We start from the raw sequence: 15,525 nt of genomic DNA, 5'->3' as shown, positions 1-15,525 counted from the left end.
TCAGTCTCGCATTGTTGGCCGAGAAGCCGAAGATGATATTTGCTTCGGGTTAGGCTTCCATATCGGGACTAGTGCATCTCGGACATGCGGCATTGTTGGATCCCCTGTACTGATGGTATTGCCGTGTCACCTTGATACGCACTTCTCATGCATTAGCGTTAGACCTGTATCGATAATACTGGGTCGTGACCCACATAACCCCAATATCAATACAACTATTACACACATGCTATAAGAGGCATATGCTGAGACCCATTCTTGCCGGGTTCGGGTTCGGGCTGGTTCTTTCCACTTGATTTTTCGCATCGTTGCGTCAGACCACAGCCACTGACGATGAATGAGCCAATTAACTAAGCAAGTTTCTGCAGCAGTGCCACGCGGCACATGTCGAGTCCTTGTGTGTGCCCGGTTCCGCGTTTGGCAGCTGTTACTCTCTCTCCCGCAGTGTTAAGATCAGCAGGTAGATGCCAAGAGCTACACTCAGGGGCAGTTCCAACAAATATCGTCCAATATGAGCTCCACGGGGGCTCAGTCTATAGTCCACGTAATTATCGTTTCTGGGTGCAACTATTTTCAGTCCGGTCCAATATCCATGGACTACATAAAGTCCTGCTGATTACCTCTCGATTTGTTCATACTTTTCAAATCAATCAACAAAAATCATGTTCAACGTTCCAATGTTGAACTTGTTTCAAGTTCTCCTTGCCGCTCCAGCACTCGCCGCGGCGGCCACTTTCCCAGTCATTCAAAGCAACTACGGACCTGTCAAGGGTGCAGCATCGCCTTTCCGGGATGGAGTGACTGTTTACAAGGGCATCCCTTATGCAGCACCCCCTACAGGCTCGAAGCGTTGGACTCCTCCCACCAAGCCCGACTCTTGGACCGAGACACTCAATGCAACCGAGTTTGGTCCCCAGTGTGCTCAGCCATACTCTGAAGCCGGTATCTTCTCTTCTGGAAAGAACTCAACCAGTGAGGACTGTCTGACCTTGAACGTCTGGACCCCAACCTACGACACCACTGATGCCACCAAGATCAAGAACAAGAATCTCCCCGTCTACGTTTGGATCTTCGGTGGCCGTTTCGAGGGTGGCTCCGGAGATGTCATCAGCTATGATGGTACCGGGCTTGCCTCTAAAGATATCATTGTCGTTACTATGAACTACCGTCTCGGTGCCTTTGGTTTCCTTGCTCACCCTGACCTGTCTACTGAGTCTGGACACAACAGCTCTGGAAACTACGGTATTTTGGACCAGCAGTTTGCTCTTCGCTGGGTTCAGGACAACATTGCTCACTTTGGTGGTAATGCTAGCCAGGTCACTGTCGGTGGTCAGTCCGCCGGATCTGCCAGTGCATTGGACATGATGTGGAGTCCTCTCAGCAGCGGATTGATTCACGGTGTAATTGCTGAAAGTGGTGCTCGTGGGCCTCATGACCCTGCTACCGGTAGTGTTGCCACTAGCTACAACACTAAGGGCGTTGCTGAGGGCTTTGGTGTCACCTTCCTGAAGACTATGAACGTCTCTTCAATTGCTGAGCTTCGCGAGCTCCCTATGGCCGACCTTATCGGAGAGGGTCAGTTGATGGAAGATGATTATTTCGACGGCACTGCCTTCTCTGATCTCTGGTCTGGACCTCCCCGCTGGCGTCCAGTCATTGATGGCTACGTGTTCCGTCACGGATATGGAGAATCGCTTGAGCTCGGTGCCCACGCTGATGTGCCCATTATGACCGGTAACAACAAGAACGAGAACGACGGAGGCGCCTCAACTGTTTCCGACTACAAGTCTCTGTGGACAAAGGTTTTCGGAAACTACTCTTCGGAGTTCTTCTCTCTCTACCCCGCTAAGACCGACACCCAGGCCGGTGACAACAGCGACGCCGTTCTCCTCGATTTGGCCCGTGTTGGAACCTGGGAGTGGGCCTCTGAATGGGCTGCCGGTGGCGCCAAGAGCGATGTCTTTGTGTACTACTTTACGAAGGCTCCTGCCGAGGACGAAGAGGGTGGCGCTTACCACGGTGCTGAGATCTGGTATGCCTTTAACAACATTCCCTACTCGGATTACTCCAATGTCACCTGGAATGCCACCGATTACAAGATTGAGTCTGTGATATCTGAGTACTGGGCCAACTTTATCCGCACTGGTAACCCCAATGGTGACGGCTTGGTTCACTTCCCCCGTCCTCCAGCAACTATTCTGCCATGCACCTCGGTGAATCTTTCGGTGCGGTACCAATCGCTGCGTCCGAGAAGCGCATCAGCTTCCTCCGCCGCTGGATGTCTACTTTGCATCAGTACTAAGTTGGGAAAGTTTCTACTTGGTGATTTTGGCGGTTGTGATATGAGACAACACTTGTGCTTTATAACTTGTAACTATTGAATCAGAATATATACTATATTCCTATTTCGCGCCTCGGTTGCGATAATGGACACTTAGTATTATGGCGTTTTTCCGTCTACAAAACTCGTCATTCAGCGGCCGTCGCTCTCACTGTGCATTGCGGCTGATGTTACCTAAGATGGAAGAGAGGTCCGATTAAGCTCGGATATAAGCCGGGATATCCGCGGTGCGGTTTACTCCCCGATGAAAACCATAACAGCCGGAATGAAAATAATTACCAGATTAACAATCGTTATCGGTTCAGTTTTTTTTCGCATATCTTATTGCTCGATCACAGCTTGAGCGATCAGTGCGACCCAAAATGTCTTTTCGGTTATATCTCGTCCGACATGCAGATGGTACCCACAATCCAGGCCACGATACAACCATACCCAACTCGTCATTAACAGCAAGGGGCATTGAACAGTCCCCGGAATTATGTCGAGACTTCTCATACAGGACAGCGTTGGCTAGTGTTGGCATCTCCACTCCGACGCACTCTTCAAACACCCCGTCTCGCAATCCATCGATGAAAAGTACTACGCTCAAGGTTCCGGTGCATGGGTTCAAAACGGTGCCAAGCTTGTGCTAGAGCCTGATATTTAGGCACACTGCGCTCAACCATGTGACACAGGCTCTGATATCTCAATTTTGCGCACAGACTCTTCGATCTGCCCTGGGGAAATCTAGACTTGGATCCCACATTTCCGAAGAAAGAAGGCCTCTACGCGGATGATTCTGAGAGTTTGAAATTGCGCGGCGCACGACTTCAGCGCTGACTGGAGGAGAAGTTCAAAGAACTGAAAGACAGTAGTCGACCAGACATTGTCGTTGTTACACATGGCCGATTTTTGAGATTCGTCATTGGTAATGACAAGATAGAAGTTGGGCAAGCGAAGTGGGAGACATTCGTTGTCACATTTGACAAAAATTCTGAAATTGTTGTACAGTCATCTGAATAATCGTCGAGTTCCCGGATTGTGTCAAATGTTTTTCTAGATGCAATAAACCCAGGCGTTTTGCTAGACCTTCTTGTTTTCTTCCCCGAACAACCCTGCGCGTAAATTTCAGCACCATCTATCAATCAAAATCGTTTAAACATCCAAGAATCAAGGAAAAGGCTTACGTTTGCAATCGCGTCCTCGAAATGAATCCATTGGCTCCGAAGACGATCTGCGGCTCCACACTTATATCCGAAGGCTTGCCCCTAATGCTAATTTCAAGCAGGCTGTCAAGATGTGGATTAGACCCAAACCGTGATCATCACATCTTGTCTCTGAAGAGGAAGATATATGGTAGATCGTTGCTCAGCGGCCGCGTACCATCCCTGGGAGCTTTCGCATGTTTCAATATAATACCAACATGGTCAATCTGCACCATTTCTAAATCGAGGGCTTCCCGTAAGCCCTTGATCTTCCGATGCATTACCGCCGCTTTGGTCAGCATATCGTAGCATTTCTCTTATAAAATTCATCCGCCATTAACCGAAAAAGCCCGACAGGGACGTCGCCACTTCAGGTCGCAATAATTGTGAAACATGTCGACATTATTCGTCTCCTTGTCAGCTATGAAGAAACTTTGTTAGTTAATGACCAAGATCCCACTCCTTTACTGCACTCATGTTCGCGTCAGCTCATGGTAGGCTTGAAATTGGCAACAAAATTATTGGAGAATCCCAATGTCAGCGTGAATCCTGTGGATGATCAGAAAATGACATCTTTCTGGTGAGCCGCAGCTGGTGGGCTAGGGATTGAAGGATTCGAAAGGCAAGACAGCATACGCCTTCGCCAAGGAACGTAATCATGGGCATGCCAAGGTTTAATTACGAAAATACTAGAATGCAAGCTAGTGTAGTACGATACCGGGCTTTGGTGTACCCACGGCGGTCGGGATTCTCGAAGTGCAATACAGCAACAACAGGCTCTTCACCGCGGCCTATTGTCTACTGCTCATCATTATTTAGTGATAGTTACCAAGAACAGCGCTGACGAGCCCGCCTCTAGTCCAGGGCATCAGCCGTGCGACGGGCTTGTGTTAATGCCACCCAAACTGGAAGCAAAGACTGATTTCCATCCGACGACACATACTAGAGAGCTAGATTACATTGACAGGAAGTATAGCTCGCTACCGGCGAAAGGCTAATTCGTCCTGGTATAAAAACAAACTAGCTTAAATAGTTCCGACTATAATTGCGATAACCCATATAACACGGGACCTCACGGAGCCTGCTCTCTACAGATAACGTGTATTTGCTAGAATACTACCTGCGGCAAGTTAAGTAGTTTGGCGTGTCCGTTTACACCTAGGGGGGTTATACCAAAGGCGCTATGTTTCCTCTTAACTAAGTTGGAATGAGATAGAATTACAGCAACTTTCGAAAACAGTTTACCCTCAGACGCCCACACTTCGTTTCTCGGCCCGTACCCGGGACAACACTAGGCAAGATCCAGCTAGCTCGTAAATGAAACTGATCTATAAGTGGACAATATCTTACCACTGGTCCCAATAAGTGTTCAACTTGTTTCGGGTACGGGCCGACAAACAAAGTGTGAGTGTCTTGAGGGGTAAACTGTTTTCGAAAATCGCTGTAGTGCGATATGGCCCTTCGCTAGAAAGCCTAGCTCTTCTAATCCTTTGATATACTATAACTAATTAAAAACTGGCGGAGGTTCTATGTATATATTTAAAAAGATCCTTAATAAGAAGTCAAAGTTATTCTTAGGATCTTATACACCTCTTTACACTACCTCCCTGGAATGCACGGCAAAAGCGCCGACCTTGTACTGTATGCATATTCAAACAGACAATACTAGGCTTTCCCCCTACCCTAGCCTTTGCCGCACTTTATGGGAAGCATTGTGTCGATGTCTTGAAGGATCACCTAGATAGTTTTTGTGCTTTGTGGTTGGATCCATCACCTGCATGTCTACTGTGTACCCAACTTGGAAGCGAGCCGATCTCAGTTTGGTCCATCCCACATGGGCTGTTCTAATTCACGATCGAAATGCACTGAGTATCTAAATATCATGGGGTAACACAGCGACGCATATCTCGGTACTGAAACTAGATAATTGGACATGTCGATAATTCAACATCTCAACGGTGAAATGGACTACAATGCTGAAGGTTTATGTAATTTACTACATTCATGCGTGTCTCTGTGGCTTGTTAACGCATCATTGAGCCTGCAAAACCGTCGACATTGACGCGGAAAATCTCATCACACCGGCCTCAAGTACTTTTAATAAATAGCGCCGGATGTGGTAAGTGTGAAAAAGAACTACTACGTATCTATCTGAGTTGGATGCGAGCAAATGGGCAGGAACCTTGCGCACCTGTGGGAATTAGACTTTTTCAAAGTCAAGAAATAGCAAGCTGGACTTTTACTTTTACTTATTATAGTATTTTCCGAAGCAGAGACGTTGTGTCTCATATATGAGACGACTAGTATATTAGGATACTTAGTAAAACAGATGTCATTAAAAACTATGCAGTAATTTTCTCCCAGTTTTGCAATTTTTGTAACGACATCACAGTGTCAGTAATGCTGGCAGACAAGGTTCGATACGTCAAGCCAAGCTTCTTCGTCGCTTGGGAGTTGTCAAACCCGTAAAGTCCTTCGTTGGGATACCCACCACCGCCCGTGTTTTGGTCTGGGAGTTGCGGTCTGTAGTCGGGAAAGGATCCTCGGATCACTTCACAGATTTCTTTGTTGGAGAAGTAACCAGCAGTCAATAAGAATCTCTGGTTCACGGTACCTAAAACTTCCATCGCTCTTATATGCGCCAAAGCGGCATCACGAACATCTACCCAGAGGAAGAACGATGTCCCTGTGTCTGGGATTTCAACTTTATATTCCCCTACCATAAAATTTCGGATCCGCTGGTTTGATGTGTTGAGTTTGTCGAGATTGCGCAGTGGGTGTATCACGGGGCCAAACATCAATGTTGGACATAGCGTGACCAGAGAGAAAGGTGGGTTCTCTTTCTCAACAAACTCCCAACATGCTCGCTCGGCAAAAGTCTTACTTGCTAGATCGAAGCTTTTAGTTCAAATATAGGAACGTCCGTCGAACGAGGAGGTGAATGCTAACCTCTATATCCGTTGAGAGGATTTAAATGAGCATCCGAAAGGATAATAGGGTTCCAATCTTCCTCAGAATAAATATGGTCGACCCAGCTGTTCCCCTTATAACTGTTGATGATCGATGCGAAAGAAGATGTTACGATCTGCAACTGGTTAAAATATGCCGCGGAAGCCAACTATGTTTTATGTACCGATGCAGGGAAGCGTACCACTTTCTTGGTCGATGGTGCATTCTTCCGAACTGCTTCCAGCAACGCAATAGTCCCAATGATTGCAGGATCCAAGAGCTCTCGCTGAATATCAGTTATAGAATAGCGAAAAGGCGACGCAGTATGCATGACCACATCAAATGGCGCGTCTGGATTGAAGCATTCATCAAAAGCACCGGCGCTTGTAAAGTCAGGGACGATGATAACTCCTAGCTGAGTGGTAGATGCATATGGATGGCGTTCGCGGATCTGCTCCGCCTTCTCATGACTGCGGACAGTAGTCACCACTGATTGTCTACGAACATATAATATTAACATGGGTGAGCGATTGTCGTTGGGAGGGAGGATCGCATTACCCTCGCGCCAAGAGGAGATCAAGAATATGGCTTGCAAGAAATCCATTGCCACCTATGTAGTGCTGTCAGTTGAAGCTCAGCCCTCGTGAATTTCACTCTTGAAGTAAAATACGAACCAGTGAGGAGGACTCGAGCCATGTTTCCTTCTCTTTCCCGTCTTTTTTCCGTTGCTTTTAAAGAAATTATTCTTTCAGAGAAATCGAGATCAATTTACCACATTAGGGTGATGGAGAGACTTGGATGAAAAATGAGGAAGAAGACCTATTGTTTATATCTTATTGTTTCGTCAATCCCAACACGAGCATTGCTCTGGATATGGCCAATTAAATTTGGTGTGGCGTTCGTATTGCGTGTTGGACCCCTCACACGGGGTTCCTAGTGCAGACCACAGGCTGAAGTGACCGATTATGTCCAGTTCAGGAGATACCTATTATGCAAGGGAAATCAGTGAGCGCTGGCTCAAAAGCCCTGCATAGATAGACAGTTTGGGGCGAGGAAAAGGATCAGATTGTTCTAATATGGGGCTAATGCCCAGGGACTATGAGGAAACTGGGGTGTGAAAGTAGCCCAACAAGGCGCGACAAGACCCACTCAGAAACTCAGTCTGTCATAGTTTTAGGGCAATCCAAAAGGACCCCCATGCTAGGCGTTTCGACCCTATCCCACGGGGGGTCCTGACAATATAAGTAACAATACATAGATTAAACACGAAGAACTAAATATGATATATAAATAAGTGCCCTTATATATCCTAAGTCCTTCTAAAGTAGAATAGTAGAAAGTAGAGTAGAACTATTCTATATATCGACTATTGACCGTTCTACTACTTATATAATCACGTGGTAGTCGTCTTATTGGTATTAAGAGTATATAATAAGACAGTAAGCGGAAGACTAAAAGTGGCCCTTTAGTGCGTAGACTTTGGCTATGTTGAAATTACACGATGAATGACGCTACGGAAGCATGTATGTCAAGGCCAACGAGGTGGTTTAAGCCTGATCTCTCCTCCATGAGAGAGAGATCCTATTTAATGAGAAGCATTTCTCCTGAACTATACTCTACATGGTAGGTCAATGCTGATCACGATCTTCATGCTTAGCGAAGCAGGCATTTCATGCCTGGAGATGCCTGGATAAGCCATGAATCTCAACAGTCTATTATAGATAGTTATATATATAGGATAAAGTCTACCGGGTAGGTCCGCTTAGGGTAAATTATGCTCTTACTCACTAAGTATAATCACGTTTCTCTTTTCCTTAATACTCGGGGTATCTAGAGTATAAGGTAACGTATTTCCCAAGCGAGCTGGCCACCCAACCAAAAATGCGACCCGTAATTAGACTCACCTTTTTCAACCACCTACCATACCACCAATTCGCTCTCAAAATCCTCAAAAACGCGTAGAGCAAGAGGGCAGACTCTTATTAGCTATCTAAGCTATTAAGAATCAAGAATTTAGCTCTATACGCAAAGCTGCGGAGGTTTTTGATGTCCCCCGCAGTACGCTCACGACGCGTCTACATAGCGTTACCTACCGCGCCGAAATACGCGTAAACAACCATAAATTGACTACTTGTAAAGAGAAATCGCTTTATAGATGGATTATCTCACTAGATGATCGTGGAGCAGCCCCCCGGCCTAATATAGTACGGGAAGCAGCTAATATACTGTTAAAAGCGCGTGGTTCTACCCCTCCTACTACGGTCGGCAAAAATTGGGTCGGAAACTTCGTCCGACGGTATCCTAACCTCTCTACTCGATTCTCACGATTATACGACTACCGGCGAGCATTGTGCGAGGATAAAGGCACAATTCGAACGTGGTCTAACTTCGTGAAATCTACGATTGAGAAGTATGGTATTGCGGACGAAGATATCTACAATTTCGACGAGACTAGCTTCGCTCTCGGCCTTACGGCTACTACTAAGGTTATAACGCGAAGACCTGTCGGTCGGAGAGCTATTTTATAACCTAGAAATCGCGAATAGGTGACTACAATTAAAGCAATAAATACGACCGGGTAGGCGTTGCCGCTATACGTCATTTTTAAAGGCAAGGTTTTTATGGCGGTATAGTGTAAGGATACGCATTTACCGGCCGATTAGCGATTTATAGTTAGTAATAACGGGTAGACAAATAACGCTATTGCTCTAGAATAGCTTCAAAAACTATTTATTCTATCGACTACTAGCCAAAAAAAGGGTCGGTATAAGCTTCTTGTCCTCGACGGCTATGGCAGCCACGTTTTAGCGAAATTCGATGCGATATGCTCTCAAAATGATATTATACCAATTTGTATGCCTTCGCATTCGTCTTATCTTTTATAACCTCTCGATATCAGCTACTTTAGGGTGTTAAAAAAGGTATATTCCGACCTCGTGGATTCGTAGGTAAAGCTTAGCATAAGTCGAATCGATAAAAACGACTTCCTTATAGCCTATCCTCGGGCTAGAAAGGCAGTATTTAAGACACAAACTATTGTGAATAGCTTCGTAGCTGCTAGTTTAGTGCCTTTTGACCTAATACGCGTGGTTTCGAAGCTTAATATCCGACTTTATACACCACCTATCCCTCCGAGCCATGGTGGCGATTCGAGCCTTAATTTCACGCTAAAGACGCCGCGTACGGTGAAGGAGGTTCGCCGGTAGGCTTCTTCTATTAAGTAATTACAATAAGAGAACCTACCACGCGCGGATAAAGCTTTTAAGTAGATCGTGAAAGGCGCCTATTTGGCTATACACGGCGCGGCTATTTTACGCCAGGAAAACCAGGAATTACGCGCCGCTAATACGAGAATTACCCGAACAAGGAAGCGTACGAGGAAGCAAATAGCTCATAAAGGTGGCATGTCAGTTTTAGAGGCTATGGAGGTAGTATCAGGTCTAGGAATAGCCGATGAAGTAGGCCTAGGTGGTGATAGCGGTTCATCCCCGACGCCGAATCAGGCCAATAAGAGGAGGCCACAGCGATGCAGTCTTTGTAAAACGCCTGGAAATAAGAGAAATAGGTGCCCAGGGAGGTCTGAATAGCTTCATTTTTAATTATATAGCGTTGTGGTGCAAAATTTTGCAATTTAATGGTAGCAGTTTTGATTGGGTGGCGAGCTCGCTTGGGAAATACGTTACTACACGTGATCTAATAATAGATAGATCGGTTGGCTCTCGGTGGCCTATCAGCAAGTTGCGGCCCTATAATCGATTGGTGCCTGGTAGGTCCGTAACAAAAAATACGGATCCAGTCACAATGTGGACAGTGCAGCTAGCGGAGAAAGGGTCGATTGACTTGGCCGTCTCACATTACATCACGATAGCTATAGACCTCGCCAAACGCGGGTTTGGGGCGGGTTGTCGCTTTCTCCTACCCGCCCACGGGTAACCCGCGCGGGTTTTGGCCTTCATGAACCCGCCCGTGGGTTCTTGGCGGGTACCCGTGGGTTACCCATATAACCCACCAAAATGCATAATAAGTGAACAAAAGTGTATTAGTCAGTAGTGGTAATATTGGTAATTTAATTTTGTCACAACTTTATATGGGAGATACCGTCTCATGAAATGTCTCACCACCTCAATAATATATATATTATATATGTACAGGCAATTGTCCAGCCAGAGCGCGCTCTCCGAACACTTTTGCATCCCAGCGTTGGCACTAAGAACATCCATCGACCCTTATTGATATCAAGCCTCTCGAGGACACTTTAAGCTATAATATCCAGAAAAATGATTGACCAGCCAGTGAAGAAGCATCCTCGCCATCGTTTTACTGTCGCACGAGTTTTGGGTACCCGTGGGTTTAGGGTACCCGCGGGTTGACGCGACCCACTATCTCATACAAAAAACCACCGCGACGCGTTGGGAAAAAAAATCACTCTGATCCCACGAAAATTCCAATTCTTGGAACTCCAACGAGCTTGAGCTATGAGCATCGAATCTCCAAAAGCCATGTCCTCGCGGTCAATTCATCGGTCTTTGAGCCCCTTGCTCTCCATTGAGCCATCATCAGATGTTTCCATGGACTCGGACTTCCAGTCCTCGGTACGATACTCTCAAAATCGCAGATTAATTCAACAACTCAGAGACGCAAGCACATACTAACCAGTTAGCCTTTCACTGGCTCCCGACGTAGCGTCGATAGTCCCGCTCAACAACCTCCAACGATACTTCGACGCGTCGGACCGGACCGCAGAAAGAACTGGATATTGTACGAGCCTGAACATTCCAGCAGTTTTTTGACTTGGTGGCAAAAAACAGAATATGGTCAAGTGCTGAATGGCGACGGACGGTCTAAAATAAAGTGGTCGATGGAGTCACATTACGCTGAAGTTTGGAAGCATTTCGACCAAGTTGCGGGCATTGAAACTGGCATTCCCAAAGTGATCTGTAGGGCTTGCTTGACCCTACTTGATCATCCACAGCACAAAAAGCACGGCACAAGCGCAATGGGAAAGCACCAGAGATCCAAGTCCTGTCGAAAGGGCCAGAAAAGAACATGCCATCAAGCTCTCGTGTCAAACTCAATCCAGAAAGCCTTCTTGGGAGTACCATCCGGTCCGAACAAGTTCACCACATCGCAGTTCGAGGAGCGGCTGCTGAGGACCATTGCTTGTCTTCGTCTGCCCTTCCAGACCGTTGAAAACCCTGAATTTCAAGCACTCCTCAAGTTCATCCACCTCGGACCGGGAGAGCTAGAAATGCCTTCAGCAAAAACCTTGCGACGACGCCTGCGTGACGCTGTAAGAGGACAACAGGAATCACAGTTGCGAGATCTACCCGAAGACGCCAAAGTTTCACTTGCATTAGATTGTTGGACTAGTCCCTTCCAGCAAGCATTCATGGCAATTACAGTCTACTTCATCGATAGAGATTGGAACTACCGCGAGCTGCTTCTTGGGTTTGAGCCTTTGCATGGACCTCACACAGGAGTCAATTTGAGCGACGTGCTCCTCCAGCTGCTCAGAGAAAGACAGCTATTGGGTCGTATCTTCAGCGTTACCACGGATAATGCAACAAATAATGAAACCCTCATCCGAGCGCTGCAAGAATCACTCATTTCTAGTGGCGCCATCGGCTCGAGAGAATCCATTGTCCGTGTTCCATGCATGGCCCATGTGATTCAGCTTTGCCTCAAGCAGCTGTTGGGGCATATCAGAGCTGCTCCCAAGAATAAAGAAGTGAGAAGTTTTTGGTCCAATTCACAAGCTCTTTGTCTCAGGGACTCAGTGGACCATGGTGAGGTGGCGCATACTCTAGCAAAGGCGAGTCCGTTGATTTCGGACCCGTCATATTTGGACATTGCTGACGGTGCCTCTTCCACAGATTCGGTCCTTTGCAGTTTTTGTCAACGCCAGCCCCCAGCGGCGAGATGCATTCCTGTGCCTCCAATCTGGTGGAATGCGACTTTTCCCGTTGCATGATGTTCAGACCCGCTGGAATTCCACCTTCTTGATGCTTCGACGAGCGCGCCGACTAAGGAATACCATCGACAAATACTGCCGAGACCATGACTATTCACAATTTAAAATCACTGACATTGAATGGCGGCAAATTGACTATCTTGTTCACTTGACGAAGCCGTTCTTTCAGTTCACCATGGCCCTGATGAAGACAAAAGACGTGACAATTCACAGCGTCTTCCTCGTGTACAGGAAGCTACTGGAACACATTGAACGCTCAAATCGAAAATTGAGAAAAAAGACGACCCCCTGGAAGAAGGACATGTATGGAGCGCTGCTTGTCGCGAAGCAGAAGCTGAGAGAATACTACGAAAAGACGTATCGTGATCACGGCTTCCTCTATGGCACGGGGACCCTACTTGCTCCTCAATACAAGCTTTGCGCTTTTGACGACGCAGAGTACTCGCAGTGCCACAGTGAAACTTCCAAAAATACTGTGAATACCTCAGGACATGTTTCTCGCAATATCAGCAACGGAATCCTGAGATGCTCTTCCGTACCGTGCATCGCCCTTCCTTGCAAGCCTCGGAGTTAGATCGGCTTCTTGGGCCGTCACAAGACGCACAAGTCAACGAAGGGTTCGAGCATGACGAGGTCGATCGATATCTTCGCGAGGGTAAGTATTATCGGGCCGCTGAAGCTTGATGACAGACTAATTCCTCATAGCAACTGTCTCAATTCCTCCCCGCGCATATTGGAAGGAGAACGAGCGTAAATTTCCAGTCCTGTCGCGACTGGCTCGCGATTTGCTCTCGGTCCCTGCTACGGGCGCAGGAGTTGAAAGGCTATTCAACAGCGCACGGGATATCTGCCATTACCGCCGCGGATCCCTCAACGAGACAACCATTCAAGACTTGATGATGTACATGTGCTCGGAAAGATTCACTTTGGAGAGCCGGCAATTGAGTCTTCTGGAAAGTCCAGCGGTTGAGAGGGAGGGCCAGGAAGCCCTCGAAGAAGATGAGGCGTTAAAGGAGACTGAAGACGATATTGCTCCTATCAGCGATGTCGAGGAGAACGATCCCATTGAGGATTCCGAAACAGGTCTCGCCGTCGAAGGGGTAAGTGGAGTAGAAAGCACAGCCTCAGAGGAACTTCCAGCCCATGATCAAGTGCAAGATGCGGCGATGGCTGAAGTGGCCGAAGATGAGGACGACGATGGAGATTTGCTCCCACCTCCGGTCACACGCCTCGGCGATAGGTCTCACAAGAGATCATCCGGTAGGGTAACAGTACCTTCAAGCCGGCTGCAGGGTTACGAGCTGTATTAGTCTATGAATTAAGCTTAATCTGTTTTATTCCTCAAATTTATGTACTCCAAAACTTTAGACCATACTTATACCAGAGCCATACCTTGATATAAATCAAAGATACGGCATTATTTTATGCTAGCTGACAAATCACTCTTTTTTGGCTATCGCGGGTTATATGGGTACCCATTTGGGTCGCGGGTCGGGTTCTCAAAATGAAGACCCGCCCACGGGTCTGCTGACTAAGACCCGACCCAACCCGTGGGGCGGGTTTTCGTGGGCGGGTTTGGGTTGTGGGCGGGTTTTGGCGAGGTCTAGATAGCTACTTGGAGTAGACGTCGCTAGCCCTAACAGACCACCCAACCATCCCCTTGGAGACCGCTTCAACAATCCTTGACGAGTGTTGTCGTCTTCTATTCTCCTTCGAATCGCTCCCTGGATTCAATCATCTCTTGCTAGTTGCAGCGACCTCTTCAAAGTGAAGTTTGTCAGTCCGGGATTGACCAGAAGTGCATCGACAACCAAGAAATGCCCACCCTTGTATGGTACGACTGCTGGGTATTGGTTGACGGGGTTGAAGAGTATACAACCTCTAAAGACCAGATGGATTGCTAACAAGCCTAGCTAAACGCCTCATATATCCTACCTCACAACCGCGGCATGTTGATCACACTTACTGGCTACCTGAGGTCCACCACCTCACCCTGGCTTATCCCTATCCCCAGGGCAATCCTCCCCTTTGGCCTTCTTCAATTTAACACATGCGAAAACCATAGTACGAATACAAAAAGATTTTCAAGGCCAGAAGCTTGTTTTCATATAGAAAATCATACTCAGTTCTTCGTCTATGACCGCCGGCTTCTATGTCAACAGCAGGCAAAACTGCAGCCCCGCAATCGCAACCTAAAGCTTGGAGAACATGTCCTCTTTCTGAGGCCGGACATCCAGTTCATGCGTCCAAGTACTGCGTGGCTGGGTATGCAAAAACCAATACATAAGAGCAAGGTCGGTCGGCTGCAAAAGATGTGCTTCAATATTCTCCAATTTCTGAACTGCATTCTCTCGTTGCCACTGTCGCTTTTTGGCCCCGCCAATCAGCTTTCCATCAACGGGGCTGTCGATGATGACGTGTGATGCGTGAATACCCCGATCTTGATATTCGCGAGCGACAACTTGCGCCAACGAGCGTAACCCGAATTTCCCCGGTGAGAAACTGCTCAGCCCAGGTGACCCGCGTAGAGAGCCTGTGGCACCAGTGTAGATGACAGTTCCTCGTCCTCTGTCCAGCATATCCGGCAAGACGCATTTGGTGGACCAGAACGCACCAAACAGATTGATTTTCGTGAAGCATTCAAACTCCTCCGTCGTCGTATCTAGTAATTTTCTGCCATTAACTCGACGAGCACCAGCATTGTAGACGAGGACCTGCACGGGTCCTATTTCAGCGCGAATCGCTCTGAAACTCGAGATGACAGATTCCTCGATGCGCAGATCAGTGATGTAGTACCGCGATATGCCCACGCCAAATTCAGCATCGATACCGGCAGCTATGGCCCGGAGGCTGTCTTCGGAACGAGCAAGCAGTGCGGCGACGAAGCCTTCTGAGGTGAAGCGCCGCGCAACAGCTGCGCCAATCCCAGGCCCACAGCCTACCACAGCGATCACAGGCTTGTTTTCGGGATTGTATGACATGTTGAAGGGCGATTGAGAGCAACGATAGCCACCGGTGTAGCTACACTCTCTTGAAATATGCGATTTCCCTGAGTTCACTATTTCAAAGATCAATAAGTG

The 15,525-nt window shown here is 47.4% G+C and overlaps 3 protein-coding genes across 3 annotated transcripts; 1 reads left to right on the top strand and 2 right to left on the bottom strand.

Moving 5' to 3' along the window:
• Positions 1-662: 662 nt before the first annotated feature.
• N7446_012721 (carboxylesterase/lipase family protein) lies at positions 663-2,381 on the top strand (the record flags this gene model as incomplete). Its single annotated transcript, XM_058521463.1, has 1 exon — positions 663-2,381. One exon carries the CDS (start codon positions 663-665, stop codon positions 2,379-2,381), a length of 1,719 nt encoding a protein of 572 aa, XP_058364940.1.
• Positions 2,382-5,867: 3,486 nt separating this feature from the next.
• Positions 5,868-7,170, bottom strand: N7446_012720 (SDR family oxidoreductase; the record flags this gene model as incomplete). The annotated part of the gene is made up of 5 exons (XM_058521462.1): positions 5,868-6,412; positions 6,475-6,610; positions 6,659-6,971; positions 7,033-7,084; positions 7,149-7,170. 5 exons carry the CDS (start codon positions 7,168-7,170, stop codon positions 5,868-5,870), a joined length of 1,068 nt encoding a protein of 355 aa, XP_058364939.1.
• Positions 7,171-14,637: 7,467 nt separating this feature from the next.
• N7446_012719 (uncharacterized protein) lies at positions 14,638-15,426 on the bottom strand (the record flags this gene model as incomplete). The annotated part of the gene is made up of 1 exon (XM_058521461.1): positions 14,638-15,426. One exon carries the CDS (start codon positions 15,424-15,426, stop codon positions 14,638-14,640), a length of 789 nt encoding a protein of 262 aa, XP_058364938.1.
• Between the last annotated feature and the right edge of the window lie 99 nt (positions 15,427-15,525).

This window comes from Penicillium canescens (genome assembly GCF_028828765.1).
Source record: "Penicillium canescens strain IBT 15451 chromosome Unknown utg000011l_segment0_segment0, whole genome shotgun sequence".
In the NCBI taxonomy this organism is placed as follows: domain Eukaryota; kingdom Fungi; phylum Ascomycota; class Eurotiomycetes; order Eurotiales; family Aspergillaceae; genus Penicillium; species Penicillium canescens.
This window is presented reverse-complemented; position numbering and strand designations above follow the sequence as displayed.